General features: G+C 35.3%; 1 protein-coding gene across 4 annotated transcripts in view; it reads left to right on the top strand.

Annotated features, from left to right (window-relative positions):
* PIAS1 (protein inhibitor of activated STAT 1) overlaps window positions 1-18,560 on the top strand; it is a 145,725-nt gene that overhangs the window by 114,738 nt on the left and 12,427 nt on the right. For all 4 annotated transcript variants that reach the window (XM_069098222.1, XM_069098225.1, XM_069098223.1 and 1 more), the window contains 3 exons: window positions 8,375-8,448; window positions 15,769-15,929; window positions 18,297-18,427. In XM_069098222.1, the coding sequence (XP_068954323.1) occupies window positions 8,375-8,448; window positions 15,769-15,929; window positions 18,297-18,427 (366 nt within the window). The remainder of the gene's footprint in view (window positions 1-8,374; window positions 8,449-15,768; window positions 15,930-18,296; window positions 18,428-18,560) is intronic.

Raw genomic sequence — 18,560 nt, 5'->3', positions numbered from 1 at the left:
GGATTTTAATGCCTTTTTGCCAAAGAACATGAAATCCCTTTATATGGCTTATTTCATTTATGTTCAGAACTTCCTTGCAATTAAAGTTATAATTATTTTAGTGCCCTTGGGTTTTTATTTTAAATTAAAAATGTCAATTAAAACTTAGAAATATTTGAATGTAAAATAGTTGCATTTTATTTTAAAATTTTAGTTCTATCCTAAGCCAAAAGCTTACACATATTAAATTCCTATTGTGATATATAAAATTCAAATTTACATTATAAAACTTATTAACTAATATGACAGTATTCTTCTAAAATCTGTCCTTTCCTATTCTCCTACCTGTCTGGTCCTTCTCAGTCTTCTTTCATGGATTTTTATATCATGTCTAGTCACTGTGGTTATACTTTAAGGCCAGGGATAGGGAATCTGCCTCCAGGCCTTCAAGTGCAGCCCTTTGACTAGATTCACGCTTCAGAAAACAAATCCCATTAATAAAAGAATTAGAGTCTAAAGCTCTAACAGCTAGACCCTCTTCTTTTTTCTCTCTGTACTCTTTTACTTGAAGATTTCATTAGCTCCCAAGGGTTTAGCTACTTTTCTGAAGGTGATTCCGTAGTCTTTGCTTACACAGCATAAGGCTCACAGGCCATATATCATGCAAGCCTGCCCTACTCTATGCAATGTTTCCAAAAATCTTAATGTGATTTTAATGTAGTAAAGCTTTATGTAGGTGAATGGAGCCAAGATGGTGGAGTAAGGACAGGGACTCACTCAAAGCTCTCCCAAACCTTTCTCCAAACAACTTCAGAGTAACACCTCAAAACAAATGTTGCAGTGGCAGAACCAGCAGAAGGATGGGTGGAACAATTTTCTAGCCCAAGGCAACTTAAAAGGCTGTCAGGAAAGGTCTCTAACTGGAGGGAGAGTGGAATGCAGTCCACTGCAGACCATACCCCAGCAAGCCAGTAGCAGGTCAATTAAATGGGCAGTGGTGGGGGGTGGGGTAGGGTGAGGGGTAGAGGTCAGACAACGGTCAGAAGGAGGTTACTGAGAGAACCCTTTGCTGGCACTGGGTACAGGCTTGTTGCATTGCTCAACTCTGTTCTGGGTTGCAGTCCTAGGGTGAGGAGGAACTCTAACACACTAGATCTTTCAGCTGCAGGGGTACAGGGGCCCTAGTCACCGTTCCAGGACAGAGGAGTGCTTGTAGTCACTCACAGACCAGAGCACAGGCCAGGGGAGTAGTGACCACACCTTTCCTTAAATCATAGCACCTTGGAAGAACTAAAAACTTACCACCTCCCCTTCTTCCCTCCCCCTTGTGAACTAGCTCTGAAAAAAGCAGCACAAAGACCTGAAGCTTGGAATAGTGCCTCCTTCCACCCTGGGGTCAGAACCCAACTTTAACATAAAGTTAAAAGTCAAGAAATAGGCTGGAAATATGATGAGCAGGGGGGGAAAAAAACCTGACTATAGAAGGTTACTGTGGTGACAGAGAAGATCAAAACACAAACTCAGAAAGGAATTTTTGGAAGAACTCAAAAAAGGTTTTAAAAATCATATGAGAGAGAGAGAAAATTGGGAAAAGAAATTAGTGATGCAAGAAAATCATGACAAAAGAGTCAATGGCTGGGTAAAGAAGGCACAAACAAAATTGAAGAAAATAACTTAAAAAAAAATAGAATGGACCAAAGGGTAAAAAGAGACATAAAAATTCACTGAAAATAAAAACCCTTTAAAAAGCAAAATTGACCAAATGGAAAAAAATGTACAAAAAATTCACTGAAGAAAAGAACTCCTTAAAAAGCAGAATTCGCCAAATGGAAAAGGTGATACAAAAGCTTACTGAAGAAAATCATTCTTTAGAAATTAGAATTAACAGGTAGAACAGTGAGTAAGAGCACCGGCTCCAGTGTCAGGATGACCTTGAGATCGAATCCCGGGCTCAGACACTTAGCACCCACCCAGAAACACCTGGCCATGTAACCATGAGCAAGTTACTTAACTCCAATTGCTTAGGGGTGGCCAGGTGGCTCAGCGAGTAAGAGCACTGGCTCCAGTGTTGGGATGACCTGGAGATCGAATCCCGGGCTCAGACACTCAGCACCACACCCAGAAATAATTGGCCATGTAACCTTGAGCAAGTTACTTAACCCCGATTGCTTAAAAAAAAAAAAAGAAATTAGAATTAGAATAGTGGAAGTGAATGACTCCATGAGACATCAAGAAACAACAAAACAAAATACAAAAAAAGGGAAAAAATAGGAAAAAAGGTTAAATAATTCATTGGAAAAACAGCTCACCTGAAAAATAGATCAAGGAGAGATAGCTTAAGAATTGTTTGACTGCCTGAAAGCCATAATCCCCCCCAAAAAAAAGCATAGTTATTATCTTTCAAAGCATTATCAAGGAACACTTCCTTGATAGCCAAGAACCAGAGGGTAGAATAGAAATCAAAAGAATCTACCCATTACCTCCTAAAAGAGATCCTCAAGGAATATTGTAGCCAAATTCCAGAGCTTCCAAGTCAAGGAGAAAATTTTTCAAGCAGCCAGAAAGAAACAGTTCAAATATTGTGGAACCCACAATTAAGATAACTCAAAATGTAGCAACTTCTATATAAAAGAATAGAAGGGCTTGGAATATACAATTCAGAGGGCAAAGAAGCTAGGACTACAACCAAGAATCATCTGTCCAGCAAGAGTGAGTATAACCTTTCAGGGGAAAAATGAACATTTAATGAAATAGAGAACTTTTGAGCATTCTTGATAAAAAGATTAGAGAAAAGAATAGAAAATTTGACTTTCAAATACAAGACTGAAGAACATAAAAAGGTAAACAGGAAAGAGAAATCATAAGGGATTCAGTAAGGCTAAACTGTTACATTCCTACATGGGAAGATGATACTTGTAACTCCTAAGAACTTTCTCATTATTAGGTCAGATAAAAGAAGTATGCATAGAGAACATGGGTGTGAGTTGTCTATGATGGAATGATATCTTTAAAAAATAAGATTTAGGGGTGGCGAGGTGGCGCAGTGAGTAAAGTGCTGGCCCCGGAGTCAGGAGGTCCTGAGTTCAGTTCCAGTCTCAGACACTTAACATCCACACAAAAAAACTAGCTGTGTAACCTTGGGCAAGTTACTTAACCCCAATTGCCCTCCAAAAGGCAAAAAATAAAATAAGATTTAGTGGTGGGAAAGAGGGATGGCTATGATGGGATGGTATCTAAAAAAAAATTCAGGAGTGAGAAAGAGGTATACCTTAGGAGAAGAGATAAAGGAGAGGTAGAATGGGGTGTAAATGATCTCACATAAAAGAGGCATGAAAGAGCTTTTACAGTAGAGAAGTTGGGAGGGGTAGAGGTAATATTTGAACCTTATTCTCAATGGAATTGATTCAAAGAGAGAATAATGTATACACTCAGTTAGGTATAGAAATCTGTCTTACTCTACTGGGAAGTAGGAGGGGTGAGATTGATAGAAGGGAGGGTGGATTGAGGGAGATGACGTTCAGAGGCAAAACACTTGAGGGAGGGATAGGGTGAAAGGGGAGAGAAAAGAATAAATGGGGAATATAGCATGGAAGGATATATTTGATAATTATTACTGTGGAAAAAATTTTACAGCAAATTTCTCTGATAAAGGCCTCATTCTCAACCATAGAGAGAACTGAGTCATTTATAAAAATACAAGTCCTTACCCAATTGACAAATGGTCAAAGATATGAACATGTAATTTTCAGATGAAGAAATCAAAGCTATCTATAATAATATGAAAAAAAAAACTCTAAATCATTGATTAGAGAAAGGCAAATTAACACACCTCTGAGGTACAAACTCATGCCCATCAGATTAGGTAATATGACAAGGGGAAATGACAGAGGTTGGAGGAAATATGGGAAAAGTGAGGCACTAATACACTGTTGGTTGTAAACTAAGTCATTCTGGAAAGCAATTTGAAACTGTTCAAAGGCTATAAAATCATACATTTCCCTTTGAGCAATACCGCTGCTCAGTCTGTATCCCAGGGAGGTTTAAAAAAAAAGGAAAAGGACCTATATGTACAAAGATATTTAGAGCAGCTCTTTTTTTTATGGAATAGAATTGAAAATTGAGGGGATGCCTATCAATTGGGGAATGACTGAACAAGTTGTGATATATGATTGTGGTGGAATACTATTGTGCTATAAGAAATGACAAGCACAATGGTTTAAGAAAAGCCTGGAAAGACTTAGATGAATTGACGCAAAGTCAATCAAGCAGAACCAAAGAGAATATATTCTTGTACAGAATAACAGCAACATTGTACGATGATCAATGGTGAATTGACTTAGCTACTCCCAATAATACAATGATCCAAGATAATTCTGAAGGACTCATGATGAAAAGTGCCATCCATCCCCAGATAAAGAACTGAAGGAGTCTGAATTCAGATCAAGAAAACTTTTTTAACTTTCTTTCTTTTGTTGTTGTTTTTTTTAAAATCTGTGTCTTCTTTCACAACATGACTAATATGGAAATATGTTTTTGCATGACTACACATATATAACCTATATCAAATTCTCATTGAGAGGGTAGGGGATGGAGGGAGGAAGAGAGTTTGGAACCAAAATTTTTTTAAATGTGTGTTAAAAGTTGTTTTTATATTTAATTGGGAAAAATGAAGTATATCATAAAAGAAAAGTTAGGTATTATTTGTATAATATATAATATGTGTTACATTTAACAATAATGTATAGTATCATACATGTTATATTATTATAATATTAAAACTTTATACTGCACTAAGACTTTTGGGACATACATTATTTGCAGCTCTGAGTCTCTCCAGTCATGCTAGACACATTTCAGTCCACGTGTCTCAAAGGCATCTCCACCATATCTCTCATGTAATCTTCCTTTTCACTCATCCTCAAGGCTTTCCTCCCTTTAGGCCATCACCTACATAGCTGCTAAAATGATTTTCCTACGGTATCAGACTGACCATATCACCCCTACTAAATAAACTATGATGATTCCTTGTTACCTCTAGGGTCAAATGTAAACTCCTTTTTAGCATTTAAGTTCTTTACAACATTGGTCTCTTTATAGTCTACTAGGAATTATTCTCACTTACTATTCCCACTCACACTTTCTACAGTCCAGCTACATTAGCCGACTTGACATTTCTCACACATATTGTTCCATCCCCTATCTCTGGGCCTTAGAATTGATTATTCCCTATTTCTGGAATGGTCAACTTTCTTTTCTCTGCTTCTTAGTGTCCTTCAAGACTGCTGAAGCACTGGTCCCTTAAGGAGGTCTTTCCTGTCTCTCTTCCCCACATGCTAGTGTCTTCCTTTGTAAGGAAATCTTCCTATTTTTGTGTTGTATTTTTATCTTAACTTCTATTTCATAAGACAGATTGCAGAGAAAAGCAACTAATTAATAAATTATGGTCCTCTTTAAATTTGATTATGAAAAGTAATAATTACTTACCTTAAGTAATTTTATAATTATATAATCTCGTTATAAGAAAGTGTTAGTCTGCGATTGGGTTGGAAGTTCAGAACCAGTGATATTTAGACATTCTGGCAAGAAATTAAACAAATAGTATATTAACCTGCACTTTTAAAAATTAAAAATCAAGGCTGAAAAATAATTGACTAGTCAGCACCAGATTTTTAATATAAGCTATTGACTTTTATTTAAATTATTGTAGTAATTTGCATATAGGCACTATTAACTTTAAGGAAAGGCTATAAGGTGGTAGTACTTGAGTTGAACTTTGAAGGAAACTAGGTTTCTTAAGAGGAAGAGATAAGGAGGTAGTGCATTCGAGACATGGCACAGATAGCCTGTGCAAAAGCAAAGAGATGGAAGAAGAAATGTCATTTGTTAGGAAAAGCAAGAAAACCAGTTTGGCTGTACTATAAAGTGTAGTATGCAAAAAGAGTAATGTGTGATAGGAAGTAATAGAAAGGATGGTAGGAGGCATATTGTAAAAGACTTTAAATGCCAAAGAAAGGAGTTTGTATTAATTCCTAATAGGAAACCACTGGATTTTATTGAGCAAGGGAATGACATTATCCTGTGCTTTAGGAAATGTCTATTATAAGGGAACTTAAAAGCATCCTAGTCCCAGTGGTCTATGATTATAGCAATCTACTATTTGATAAACCCAAAGACCCCAGCTTTTGGGATAAGAACTCACTGTTTGACAAAAACTGCTGAGAAAACTGGAAAATATATAGCAGAAACTGGGAATAGACCAATGTCTCACACCATATACAAATAAAGTCCAAATGGGTACATCATTAAAATATAAAGGCTGATACTATAAACAAATTAGGCAAACAAGGAATAGTTTATCTGTCATATTTATGGAGAATGGAGGAATTTATGACCAAACAAGTGATAGAGAACATTATGAAATACAAATGGATCATTTTAATTATGTTAAACTGAAAAGTTTTTGCACAAAGCCAGTGCAACCAAGTTGGGAGGGAAGCAGAAAACTGGGAAAGAATTTATACATCTAGTGTCTCAGATAAAGACCTTATTTCTAAAATATAGAGAGAACCGAGTCAAACTTATAAGAATCCAAGTCATTCCTTAATTGATAAATGGTCAAAGGGATATGAATAGACAGTTTTCAGAGGAAAAAATTATCTGTAGTCATGAAAAAATGCACTAAATCACTGTTGAGTAGAGATATACAAATCAAAACAACTCTGAGGTACCACATCACACCTATCAGATTGACTAACATAACAAAACAGGAAAATTATAAATGTTGGAGAAGATATGGGAAAGTTGGAACACTAATTCATTGTTGGTAGAGCTGTGAACTGAACCAACCATTCTGGAGAACAATTTGGAACCATTCCCAAAGGGCTATAAAAATGTGCATACCCTTTGACCCAGCAATACCACTTCTAGGGCTGTATCCCAAAGAGATCATAAAAATGGGAAGAGTACTCATATATACAAAAATATTTATAGTAACTCTTTTTGTGGTGGCCAAGAACTGGAAATTGAGGGGATGCCAATCAATTGGGGAATAGACGAACAAGTTGTGATATATGCATGTAATGAAATACTATTATGCTATAAGAAATAATGAACAGACTTCAGAAAAACCTGGAAAGACTTATATGAACCGATGCTGAGTGAAGTGAGCAGAACCAAGAGAACATTGTACACAGTAACAGCCAGTGTGCAGTGACTGATTTTGATAGACTTAGCCTTTCTCAGCAACGCAAGGACCTAAAACAATTCCCAAAGATTCATGATGGAAAATGCCATCCACATCCAGAGAAAGAACTATGGAGTCTGAATGCAGAGCAAAGCATGCTTTTGTTTTATTTTCTTTGTCATGGTTTCTCCCATTCGTTATAATTTTCTATACAATACGTTATAATATTCTATACAACATGACTAGTGTGAAAATAGGAATTGTTTAATAGGAATGTATATGTAGAGCCTATACCAGATTGCATGCCGTTTGGGAAGGGAAGAGGAGAGGGAGGAGGGGAAAATTTAAAACTTATGGAAGTGAATATTGAAAACTAAAAATAAACTTAGAAAAAAAGCATCCTAGTCCAACCTTTTTTTTAAAAGAGGCACCTCTACTTAAACCCTCAACTAACCTTTGCTTGGAAACTTATAAAGTGAGAATATAAATGAGGCAAAATATTTTCTTTTATATAATTTGTAAGTCATATGGTTATTTCAACATCTTTTTATTTGAGATACTAATCCTAAAACATTATTTTAAACTTCTTAATTATATTGCAAAAGTAAAGAAACTGGAACAAAGAGGTAAAGTGATTTGTCCACTGTCACTCAGACATTAGTAAATGAATTCAGATTGGTTGAAGTTTTGTAAATAAAACTTTTGCATAATTTTTCATAACATAAAATTGTAATAAGTTTTTTATACAATAATTTTATCACAAATTTCTTACTTAGATGTGTCACTAAAAAGATTTTTGTCATAGTTTAAATGATAGTTATGATTAGTTTTTTTCCCCATTGTCTCTTAAAAATAGCAATCTTATAGTCACCATTAATATCTAGAATTCTAGGATTATAATAAAAGAGGAATCTATCATTAGTTTGGCATATTACCTGCTGTAGAAATTCCTTTTTTATATTGCTGCACTGTAATTTTTAGTTCCCCAGGGTAAAAAATAGGAAACCTCACAGGGAATGTAGTCAAACTATAATACACAAATGTTTTCCCTTTTTTTTTACCATATGACTTATAGGCCATATAATTATTTGTTTTCATTTGAGATGTTTAATGCAAATCCTAAAACAGATTTTTTTAAAGCTCTCTGATTATGTTAAACTAATGATATATCTTGTTCTGTTTATGTTTCCCCACCCCTTCAATGAATGACAGTTAAAGAGAAATTGACTGCGGATCCAGACAGTGAAATAGCTACGACCAGTTTAAGGGTTTCTCTACTCTGTCCAGTAAGTATTATTAACTGGCAATTTTTTTCTTATTGGGACTTGTTAAGAAATAATTTTATAAGCAAGACTATACAAATTGCACAGTGACTACAACAAAGAACTGAAATTGGATGTTGGTTCATTGTAATGACCAGGTGTGGTCCTAGAGAAAAGAAAAGGAATTCTGTTTCCTATCTGCTTTGCAGAGGTAGGAAAAGAACATTAATGATACTATCAAACTGTTCTGCTGAACTGCTTTTTTCCTTCTTTTTTAAATCTTACAAGGGCTGACTCACTGGGCAAGGGAAAGAGGAAATAAATACTCAGAAATAATGGTTAAAAACAAAAGATAACAATAAAATCTTTTTTAATGTTTTAAAGAATTCATTATAAAGGCAGGATAAAGACATAATACTTTAAGAAATATACAAAAGGAAATTTCACCTGGGGGCAGTCTGTAGGCTTCATAGAAATGGTGGCATTCTAGCAGAAAAGAGGGTTTCAGCAAATGTAGATGGAATAACCTGTGCAAATGAATATGGAGACAGGAGCCTCATATTGTGGTTTATCAGAACTGTAATATATAGTAGAGTAGACTGAGGCAAGAGAAGTAGGCTTTATTCAGATTTTGGAATACTATAAATTCCAGGCTAAGGAGTTTACTTTTTCTACTTTAGGTAGTAGGGAGCTCTCCTGAAGGTTTTGAGCACAGTACTAATATGATTAGACATGTGCTATTTGAAAACTGTATTGGAAGGGCGACTAGGTGGCGCAGTGAATAGAGCACCAGCCCTGGAGTCAGGAGGACCAGAGTTCAAATCCAGCCTCAGACATTTAACACAAAAATTAGCCTGTGACCTTGGGCAAGTCACTTAACCCCAACTGCCCCCCCCCCCCCAAAAAAAAAAAGCAAAAAAAAAATTGTATTGGAAAAGGAGATTGGGCCCAAGGAGATCAGTTGGGATTATTACAGTGTCCAGGAAAAAGTTAATGAGAACCTGAACTAGGATAGTGGCAAGATATGTGGAGGTGATAACCAGACTTGAATGTGGTGACACCACCAGAAAAGGTGATGATTTTCAAAGATAGTGGTGAGTTCAGTTTTTAATATGTTGAGTTTGAGGTGGCTGCCAAATATCCAGATAAAGATGTCCAGTAGACAGTTTGAGAACACAGGATTGGAACTGAATTGAGATTAAGGCTGAATATATAGCTCTGGGACTTTACAGTGTAGAGAAGGATACATGGTGAGTGTAATTACAGCTTTGAAAATGAATGAGATTGCCGAGGGAGGATTTAGAAGAAGAGAACAGGGCTGAAGAGAAAGCCTTTGTCAATAACCATACTGAAAATGGTCAGAAAGATAGAAGGAGTAAGAATTCAGTGTCATAGAGAAGCCATTGGGACAGTAAGGATAGGAAGGGTAGGGTGGTTGTCAGAGAACTCAAGGAGAATGAAGGCTGAGAAAAAGACATTGAATTTGGTCATTTATAAGTCATTGGAGAACTTACAACATTTTCAGTAGCTTTGCATATAGAAGCCTTCTAAATAAAGAAATTTTTTTATGACATGCTAGATTACTATGAAAATAAATTTGAATAAAGTTTAAATAAAGTTGAATACTTAATAATTACAGTCTGAATCTTTTTCAACCATCAGTGATTGTTTTTTAAATCTAAAAAAGTGACCATATTAAAAGCAAATTAAAATTAAAACACATAACTCTCATTGTCCATGGCTTACCAAAAGATGAGACCTGAAGAATTTGATGTATAGTGAAAAACCTTAAACTTTTATAATTTTGTTCTTTAATATTATTTGCAAAGGGAACAAAAGCAAGTGAAAAAAGTAGAAGCAGAAAAGTGTAGACAACTTTTTCAAGGAGTTTGACTGAGAGAGAAAAAAAGACATAGAATGAAATCTTGAGGGAATGCTAGGGTCTAGTGTTGCAAGTAGGAGTTAAGGAGAAGGCAGAAATGTTGGGCGAATTTGAAGGCAGTAGGGAAGGAACCAGTTGATAGAGGAGAAAGGGTACTCATGAAATGACTTCAATTTTCTCAGAAAAGTAAGATAAGATAAGTTCTGAGCTCAAAGGAAGGAGGGTGAAGAGAAATAGAAATATTCAGCCACATCCATATGGGAAACTTGAGTAAATAAAAAAAGGTTTGGAATAGCTTCTTTAGGGAGTGAAAGAAATAATGAGGGAGGAATAAAAGAGCTACCTTATAGCACAGAAGGCCCCATTTGGGTTGAATAACATGAACTTATAATGTAGACCCTACATTATAAAAAAAGTAAACTTTTTCCAGGGGAAAAAAAGCAAAAATATTGGTCTGAGTTTTTGCATAGTTTATAAATTAGTAGTTAGCAAAGTACTAATTTTTTCTTCACAAACAGTTGTGATTAAGAAAACAATAGAAATGTATTTTCTCTCCTTCCTTCCTCTCTCCCTATTAAAAACGAAAAGAAAAACCAGTTTATCACCTCTTTGTCAGAAGTGGAAAATATATTTCATCTTCATTCCTCTGGAATCATAGGTGGTCATTGTATGGATTGTAGTTCTTAGAACTTTCAAAATCATTTGTCTTTATAGTGTTGTTATTGTCTAAATTGGTTCTGTTCATTTCATTCTTCAGCAACTTATAAATCTTCAAAACTGTTAGTTTTTATAATAATTGCTTTTGTTATAAATTGTTCTTATGGTTCTGCTTACCTGCTTTTGCATCAATTCATGTAAATCTTTTCATATCTCTTTGAAATCATCCTTTTCCTTATTTTTAAATAGCACAGTAGTACTCTACCACATTCATTTATTTATTTATTCAACCATTCCTCAGTTGATGAGCTGGATAGCCCTTTAGTTTTCAGTATTTTTGACTCCACAAAAAGAGTTGCTATAAATATTTTTGTTACTATAGAACCTTTTTCTGTTCAATTGGAGAGGGCCTTGTTATAATGGTTTGGTTGGGTCAGAAAGTATGTAATGTTTAGTAAATTTTATGTATAATTCCTAATTGCTTTCCAGAATGGTTTTACTTATTCACAGGTCTGCTTAGAATGAATCAGGGGACCTGATTTCCCACAGCCCTTCCAGTGTTTATCATTTTCCTTTTTGTTATCTTTTCCAATCTGACAGATATGAAGTGGAATTTCAGGATTAATGTAATTTGCTTTTTTCCTAAAGCCTAGTGATGTGGAGCATTTTAAAAATATGATTATAGATAGCCTGGGTTCCTTTCTTTGAGAGCTTCTATTCAATATATCCTTAGACCATTTATATCATTTAGGGAATAGCTCATAATCTTATAAATTTGAATCAGTTCCTTAACTACCTTGGAAATGAGATTTTATCAGAAAAACTTGCTGCAAAGATTTTTCCCAGTTAATTGTTTTCCTTTTAATTTTGACTTTATTAAACTTGTACAAAAATCTTTTAATTTTATGTAATCAAAATTATCCATCTTATATTCTGTGAATCTCTCTATCAATTGTTTGGTCATGATCTTTTCTTCTGTCGCTAGATCTGATAGGTATCTTTTTTCCATGTGTCTCTTTATTTTATGCTTTATCCTTCCTGTTTGTATCTCTTCATATCTGCATCCATGTTCTGCAAAATTCTATATTGCCTCTCTAGTGTAGAGAGAAGGTAAGACTCTTTACACAGTGTTTTGACAAATCTGGATATCAGTGTTCTGTTCTTGTAGCAAATTAGAAGTAAGGAAAAGCTATTGGACACACTGAGGTCCAGCAATTGATGAGTAGTTAAACAAATAGTAAAGTTAGTAACAAAAAAAAAATCCTCACTCCATAGTTATTTAATCCACTTGTGAATTTGACCTAAAAATATGAGCCAACTCCCTTAGTTAGTGGAAGGCTGTGCTAGTATACAAGAGAAGTTGCTATAGTCACTGTCAAGATAGACTTGAGATTCTTTTTTGAGCTCCCTTTTATTCTTTACAGTCACTAAAGAGTCCTAGGCAGATAGGGTTTGGGGATAGTTAATATGTATGATATCAGGGGTGGTCAGGTAGCACAGCGAGTAAGAGCACCGGCTCCAGTGTCGGGATGACCTGGGGATCGAATCCGGGCTCAGACACTTAGCACCCACCCAGAAACACCTGGCCATGTAACCTTAAGCAAGTTACTTAATCCCAATTGCTTTAAAAAAAATATGTATGATATCAATGGTTCCTGTGTCTCCAGAATTGACACTTTATCACCCCTTGCTCCCTGTCACCTCAACCAATATGAATTCAAGTTTGTATATGTGTGTATGTACATGTTAATATCCTCTAAATCCTGAGCCTAAAATATGCTGTATTTAACATCTATGAACTTTATCTGTTACTGCCATATTTATATATGATGATGGCTATGGTTTTTATTTATTTGGTGTTTCATTTTTCCCCAGTTAAATGTAAAAACAATTTTAACATTGTTTTTAAAACTTTGAGTTCCAAATTCTCTCCCTTCCTCCTTCCCCCCCCATTGAGAAGGCAAGCAATCAATATAGGTTATACATGTGTAGTCGTGAAAGAAAACACAGACCACAAAAACTCAAAGAAAAGTAAAGAAAGTAAAAGAAGTATGCTTCAATCTGTATTCATACACCATCAGTTCTTTCGCTGGGGATGGGTAGCATTTTTCATCATAAATCCTTCAAAGTTACCTTGTATCTTTGTATTTCTGAGAATAGCTAAGTCATTCACAAACTGATCATCTGACAATATTGCTGTTACTCTGTATACAATACATTTCATTATCTGTCAGCTCATGTAAGTCCTTCCAGATTTTTCTGAGAGCATCCTACTCATCATTTCTTATAACACAATAGTATTCCATCATAATCATATACCACAATTTGTTCTGACTGTGCTGTGCTTTTATTGGCATAATAGAATTAAATATTGCTTGTTGCTTTCACTTGTCAAGTAAATAGAGCTTTGGTCTTAGAAATGGGATGGGAACTGTGTTAATTCTGCTAGTAGCTTGCTGAAAGATTTGAAACAAATATGGTTCTTTATCTTAATTCACTTATCTAATAAAATGAATAGGACAATCTTCCCTCCAAGTATTTGCTTATGTAATTTGATAAGTGACAACTTATTTAGATCCTTTCTTCTTGTAAGAGACTTACAGACTTTCAAGGACACTGTCTAATTTGATGTCATAATATCCTTCAGGTAATATGGGGAGAAGCAGAATGTGTTACTGCCATTTTGCAGGGGGAGAAACTCAAAGCCAGAATCGTTTAGTTGATTTGCCTGTAAATAGCTAGAGTTGGTATTGGAAAAATCATTTTGGGCTCTATATTTTAGTTCATATCCTTAGTAAAATAGAGAATTCTGTACATCTTTGAAACTGATGAGACTTTTATAGTCCTGAAATTATGCCGATTCTTTTTCCTAAACGAATTCTTACCTTTTTTCCAATATTGACAGCTAAAACTTCCTTTGGAGTTAGAGCATAGCTGAAATATGATACCAAAGTTCAAAGTCAACTGCTGAAAATAATGCCTCATCTTCTCTTCCCAAAGCACACTCCTTCCTTCTGACTTCCTCCCTCTCAAAAGCTTTTTCTTTCCTGCTGCTTCATCTTTCATACATATTCAATTGCTACTCCTATTGATTTTTGGCTTCACAAAATTTCTCAAAATCATCCTTTCTTTTGTAAAGGCTCCCATCATCACCCCACCTGGATTACCAGTTAGTCTCCCCACTTCCAGTCTCTTCCCCTTTCACATTCCTTGAGTGGCTCCCTTTGCCTATTCCTTAACCTGGTAGTCAAAACTTTCTACAGCCTTTCCACTCCCCAATTCTGTATCCTTTCTATCATACCGCTGCTCTTCACATGTGCTTTTCTGCCTTTGCGCCTTTGTTCATGATGTTCCTTGTGCCTTAAATATTCTCCCCATCCCAGTCTTTTAAAACCCTACATATCCTTCGAAATTCAACCAGACTGTGCACATGCTCTTTTCCTACCTTCAAGTCAGAAATTATCTTTACTTCTTCTCACTTTACATGGGATGTTATCCTATTCTGTGCTGTATTTTTGTAAATTTTAATATTTTAGTAGATCTGTGATTTTATCTGTCTGGGTGCACTTTCTACAAAAGGAGGTTGCATATCCTATACTCTTATGCTATGCTGTTATCCATGTGTTCTCATAAATCCTCCTTACATGTTCTAACATGGTAGAAGCCTTTAGCTTATTCTTGTAATATTATGCCAAGTTCCAGTATACCACTGGAGCAGTCCATCTTTTCTAAATGTCCATTTTAACTGAATGACCATTTCACCTCCTTTTTTGATCACTCATGTCCTCAGTAATATCTTTTATATCTGTTCTCCCTTGTAAGTAATCCTTAAGATGAATTTCAAATTGGAAAAATTATAAATTATTATAGCACATATTATTTAGCACTGCATATCTGTATGTATCTTATTAAGTTGTAAGTTCCATGAAGGCAGGGACTTACATCCTACTTACCTTTATGTGTCTCCAAGTATACATAATAGTATACATAATAGTACACAAGTATACAAGTATACGTAATAGGGACTTGATAAATGGCTCTTGAATGGCTTATAGAGCATTTTCTTTGGAAGCAGGAGAAATTTGAGGCACTAGATGATGCAATCAATCAAATGCAGTAGAACTGGCATGCCATATGGAAGATGGAGAACAGTATACTCTGTCCACATTCTCAGAATGTGGTGAAATTTAGAGGTAAAGCATCTGTTTAACGGGTCAACTTTCTCCCCAGGAAAGACAAAATAACAATTGGTCTGGGATAGGTGATAGAAAAGAAGCAGCAGCAGTTCTTGTTAGACTCACTTTTTTTCAGCCCCAATAACAGGGAAAGAAGATGTACCCTATAGTTTCCACAAGTCCAAAAGTTTCTCCTACCAGGGAGCTCTCTATTTTGTACCTGATGTTTTCTGGCAGAGACTGTAGACATCTTGACATGTACTATCTTGTCCTTGGAACCATTCATTCAAAAGTTTAGAAAGATGTGTTTCTTATCTATTCTCAGAAACTTCCATTAACAAATGATATTATATTACAATGTATTGCTATGGTAATCACATTTTTTAAAATGTTCATTCAGCCTTTCCAAAGTTAGTATGTCTATATGTGATGAAATGCTTTGGGATATTTAAAACTAAATAAGTTTTACAGACTAAGTATTTGTGTCATTCTTCGTAGTGAAACGTTTTCTTTTAGTCAAACCTGTTTAAATGAAAATTAGAACCTGTATGTGGAATTTCAGGAAACTTCATTTGAAGTTTAAACCATGAAAAAAACACTCTTGGATTTTTGTTTTGTTTTCCCTTAAAGCTTGGTAAAATGCGCCTAACTATTCCATGTCGGGCACTGACCTGTTCACACCTGCAGTGTTTCGATGCAACTCTGTATATTCAAATGAATGAGAAAAAGCCAACTTGGGTTTGTCCTGTATGTGATAAGAAGGCTCCGTATGAACACCTCATTATTGATGGGTAAGCCACTTTGGAAAAAAAAAAGCTTATATTTACAACTTGAAGATGGTCATCTAAAACATTTTTAGAACTTTCACTTTTTCAGCTTGTCATCTTGCTTTTGGAAGTGCAGATTTTGCTATCTTTACTCTTAGTATTTAAAAATAAACTGCAATTTTTATTCATTAATAGTTTTAATTAAGGGTATATTTTATTTCTTTAAGCAATATATCATGCTACCTAACCCTAAACATATGAAATCATAGGAAAGAAAGGGTCATACAACTCTTCAAAAGACAAAAGTTGAGCTTTCAGTTACCCCATTTCTATAGGTTGCCTACTCACAGAAGAAACTTCCCTTTTCTCCCACACTTTTTATTATTCTCTTCCTTGGATATATTTCCTCATTTTTTTTCCCGTAATATCCCCAGCATAAGTTAAATTTTTAATTCCTTCTGTGTAATGAACTTTTTGCTAGGTGCATACTTGATCTGTAATACCTAAAGTTCCCTTTCTTCCTCTTCTGTATTCTTTTTCCTGTTCTACCTGGTACTTTGGATGTTTCTTCTGAATTTGTGCTGCACTTGCCTTCCCCCCACTCCCAGCTATTTCCCCCACTGACATATAGTAAAAGCATATAAGAAATGTTGATGACAGAGATGATGATGTTCATAAATACTGTAATAAAGAAGTACAATGAAGTGAAACAGAATGACATATTGAACATATCTGACATTGACTGTTGTCTCCTCTCTACTGAGGGGAGGGGTGGTATATATTTCATTACCAATCTAGAGTCAAAATTGGTCATTGCATTGATTAGCATTCTTATACATTCAATTTTTTTTCAAGTTTTAAAATATTTTTGTCATTAAATATTTCCCAATTATATGTAAAAATGTTGTAACATTCGTTTAAAAAAAATTTTGAGTTCTTAATTCTCTTACCTCCTGCCCCTCCACAACCCATTTAGAAGACAAGCAATGTGATACTGATTATATATGTAAAGTCATGTAAGACATAATTCCATATTAGCTACACTGCAAAAGAAAACACACATACGGGGTGGCCAGGTAGCACAGCAAGTAAGAGCACCGGCTCCAGTGTTGAGAAGACCTGGAGATCGAATCCCGGGCTCAGACACTTAGCACCCACCCAGAAACACCTGGCCGTGTAACCTTGAGCAAGTTACTTAACCCCAATTGCTTAGGGGTGGCCAGGTGGCTCAGCAAGTAAGAGCACCAGCTCCAGTGTTGGGACTTCCTGGAGATCGAATCCTGGGCTCAGGCGCTCAGCACCACACCCAGAAATAACTGGCCGTGTAACCTTGAGCAAGTTACTTAACCCCAAATGCTTAAAATAAAAAAAAAAACACACACATACAAGAAAAATATAAAAAGTGAAAAAATTATGCTTCCATCAGCACTCAAAGTTCATCAGTTCTCTCTCTGGGGATGGAAAGCATTTTTTATCATGAGTCCTTTGGGATTGTCTTTGAGCCTTGTCTTTATCAAACTAAGTCTTTCACATTTGATCATCATTACAGTATTGCTTTAACTGTGTACAGTGGCCTACTGGTTCTGCTCATTTCGCTTTGCATTAGTTCATATAAGCCTTCCCAGGTTTTTCTGAAACCACCCTGCTTATCATTTCTTTTGCACTTCAGTATTCCATAACAAATTGTAGACCACATTTCATTCAGCCATTCCCCAATTGATGGGCATGCCCTTGATTTTCAGTTCTTTGCCACCACAAAAAGAGCTGCTATAAATATTTTTGTAAAAATAGATCCTTTTCCCTTTTCTTTGCTCTCTTTGGGATACAGAACTAGTAGTGGTATTACTGGGTCAGAGAGTATGCAGTTTGATAGCCCTTTGGACACAGTTCCAGATTGTTCTCTAGAATGGTTGGACTAGTGTACAACTCTGCCAACAGTGCATTCATTAGTGTCCCAATTTTTTCATATCCCCTCCAGCATTTGTCATTTTCCTTTTTTGTTGTGTTAGCCAACCTGATATGATAGATGTAAGGTGGTATCTCAGAGTTTTTAAAATGTGCATTTCTTTAATTAGTAATGATCTGGAGCATTTTTCCTGTGCCTATTGATAGTTTCGATTTCTTCTTCTGAAAACTGCCAGTTCCTTTGCTTTGACCATTTATCAGTTAGGGAATGGCACTTACATTTTGAGAACCAAAAAAAAAAAAAATAGAGTTCTGGTCTACTTCCCTGTAACTCATGAATATTTTTAGATACTACTACAATATACAGATTTTCCATTTTTGCTTAAAGTTTTCAAAACAGTAGTAATTCTTATTACTCTGCTTTTTAATTATGCTAAATTTTCATTAAAAGCTTGATAGCTGTGAATGAAATTTTTCTCTTTATAGTTTATTTATGGAAATCCTAAAGTACTGTACTGATTGTGATGAAATACAGTTTAAGGAGGATGGATCTTGGGCTCCTATGAGATCAAAAAAGGAGGTCCAGGAAGTTTCTGCTTCTTATAACGGAGTTGATGGTGAGTATTTAAAAATTTTATGCTGGTGTAAGCATTTTAGTGTAAAAAAAACTCATTAAAAAACTGAAGTTTCTGATTATCTCAAGTATTTTGTAGAAATTATTTAGTATTCAGAAGTTGAAAAACTCTTTAC

The sequence above is a fragment of the Petaurus breviceps genome, unplaced genomic scaffold, assembly GCF_028583685.1.
Source record: "Petaurus breviceps papuanus isolate PSGF00001 unplaced genomic scaffold, PetGlider_PUasm1.0 37, whole genome shotgun sequence".
Lineage (NCBI taxonomy): Eukaryota > Metazoa > Chordata > Mammalia > Diprotodontia > Petauridae > Petaurus > Petaurus breviceps.
This window is presented reverse-complemented; position numbering and strand designations above follow the sequence as displayed.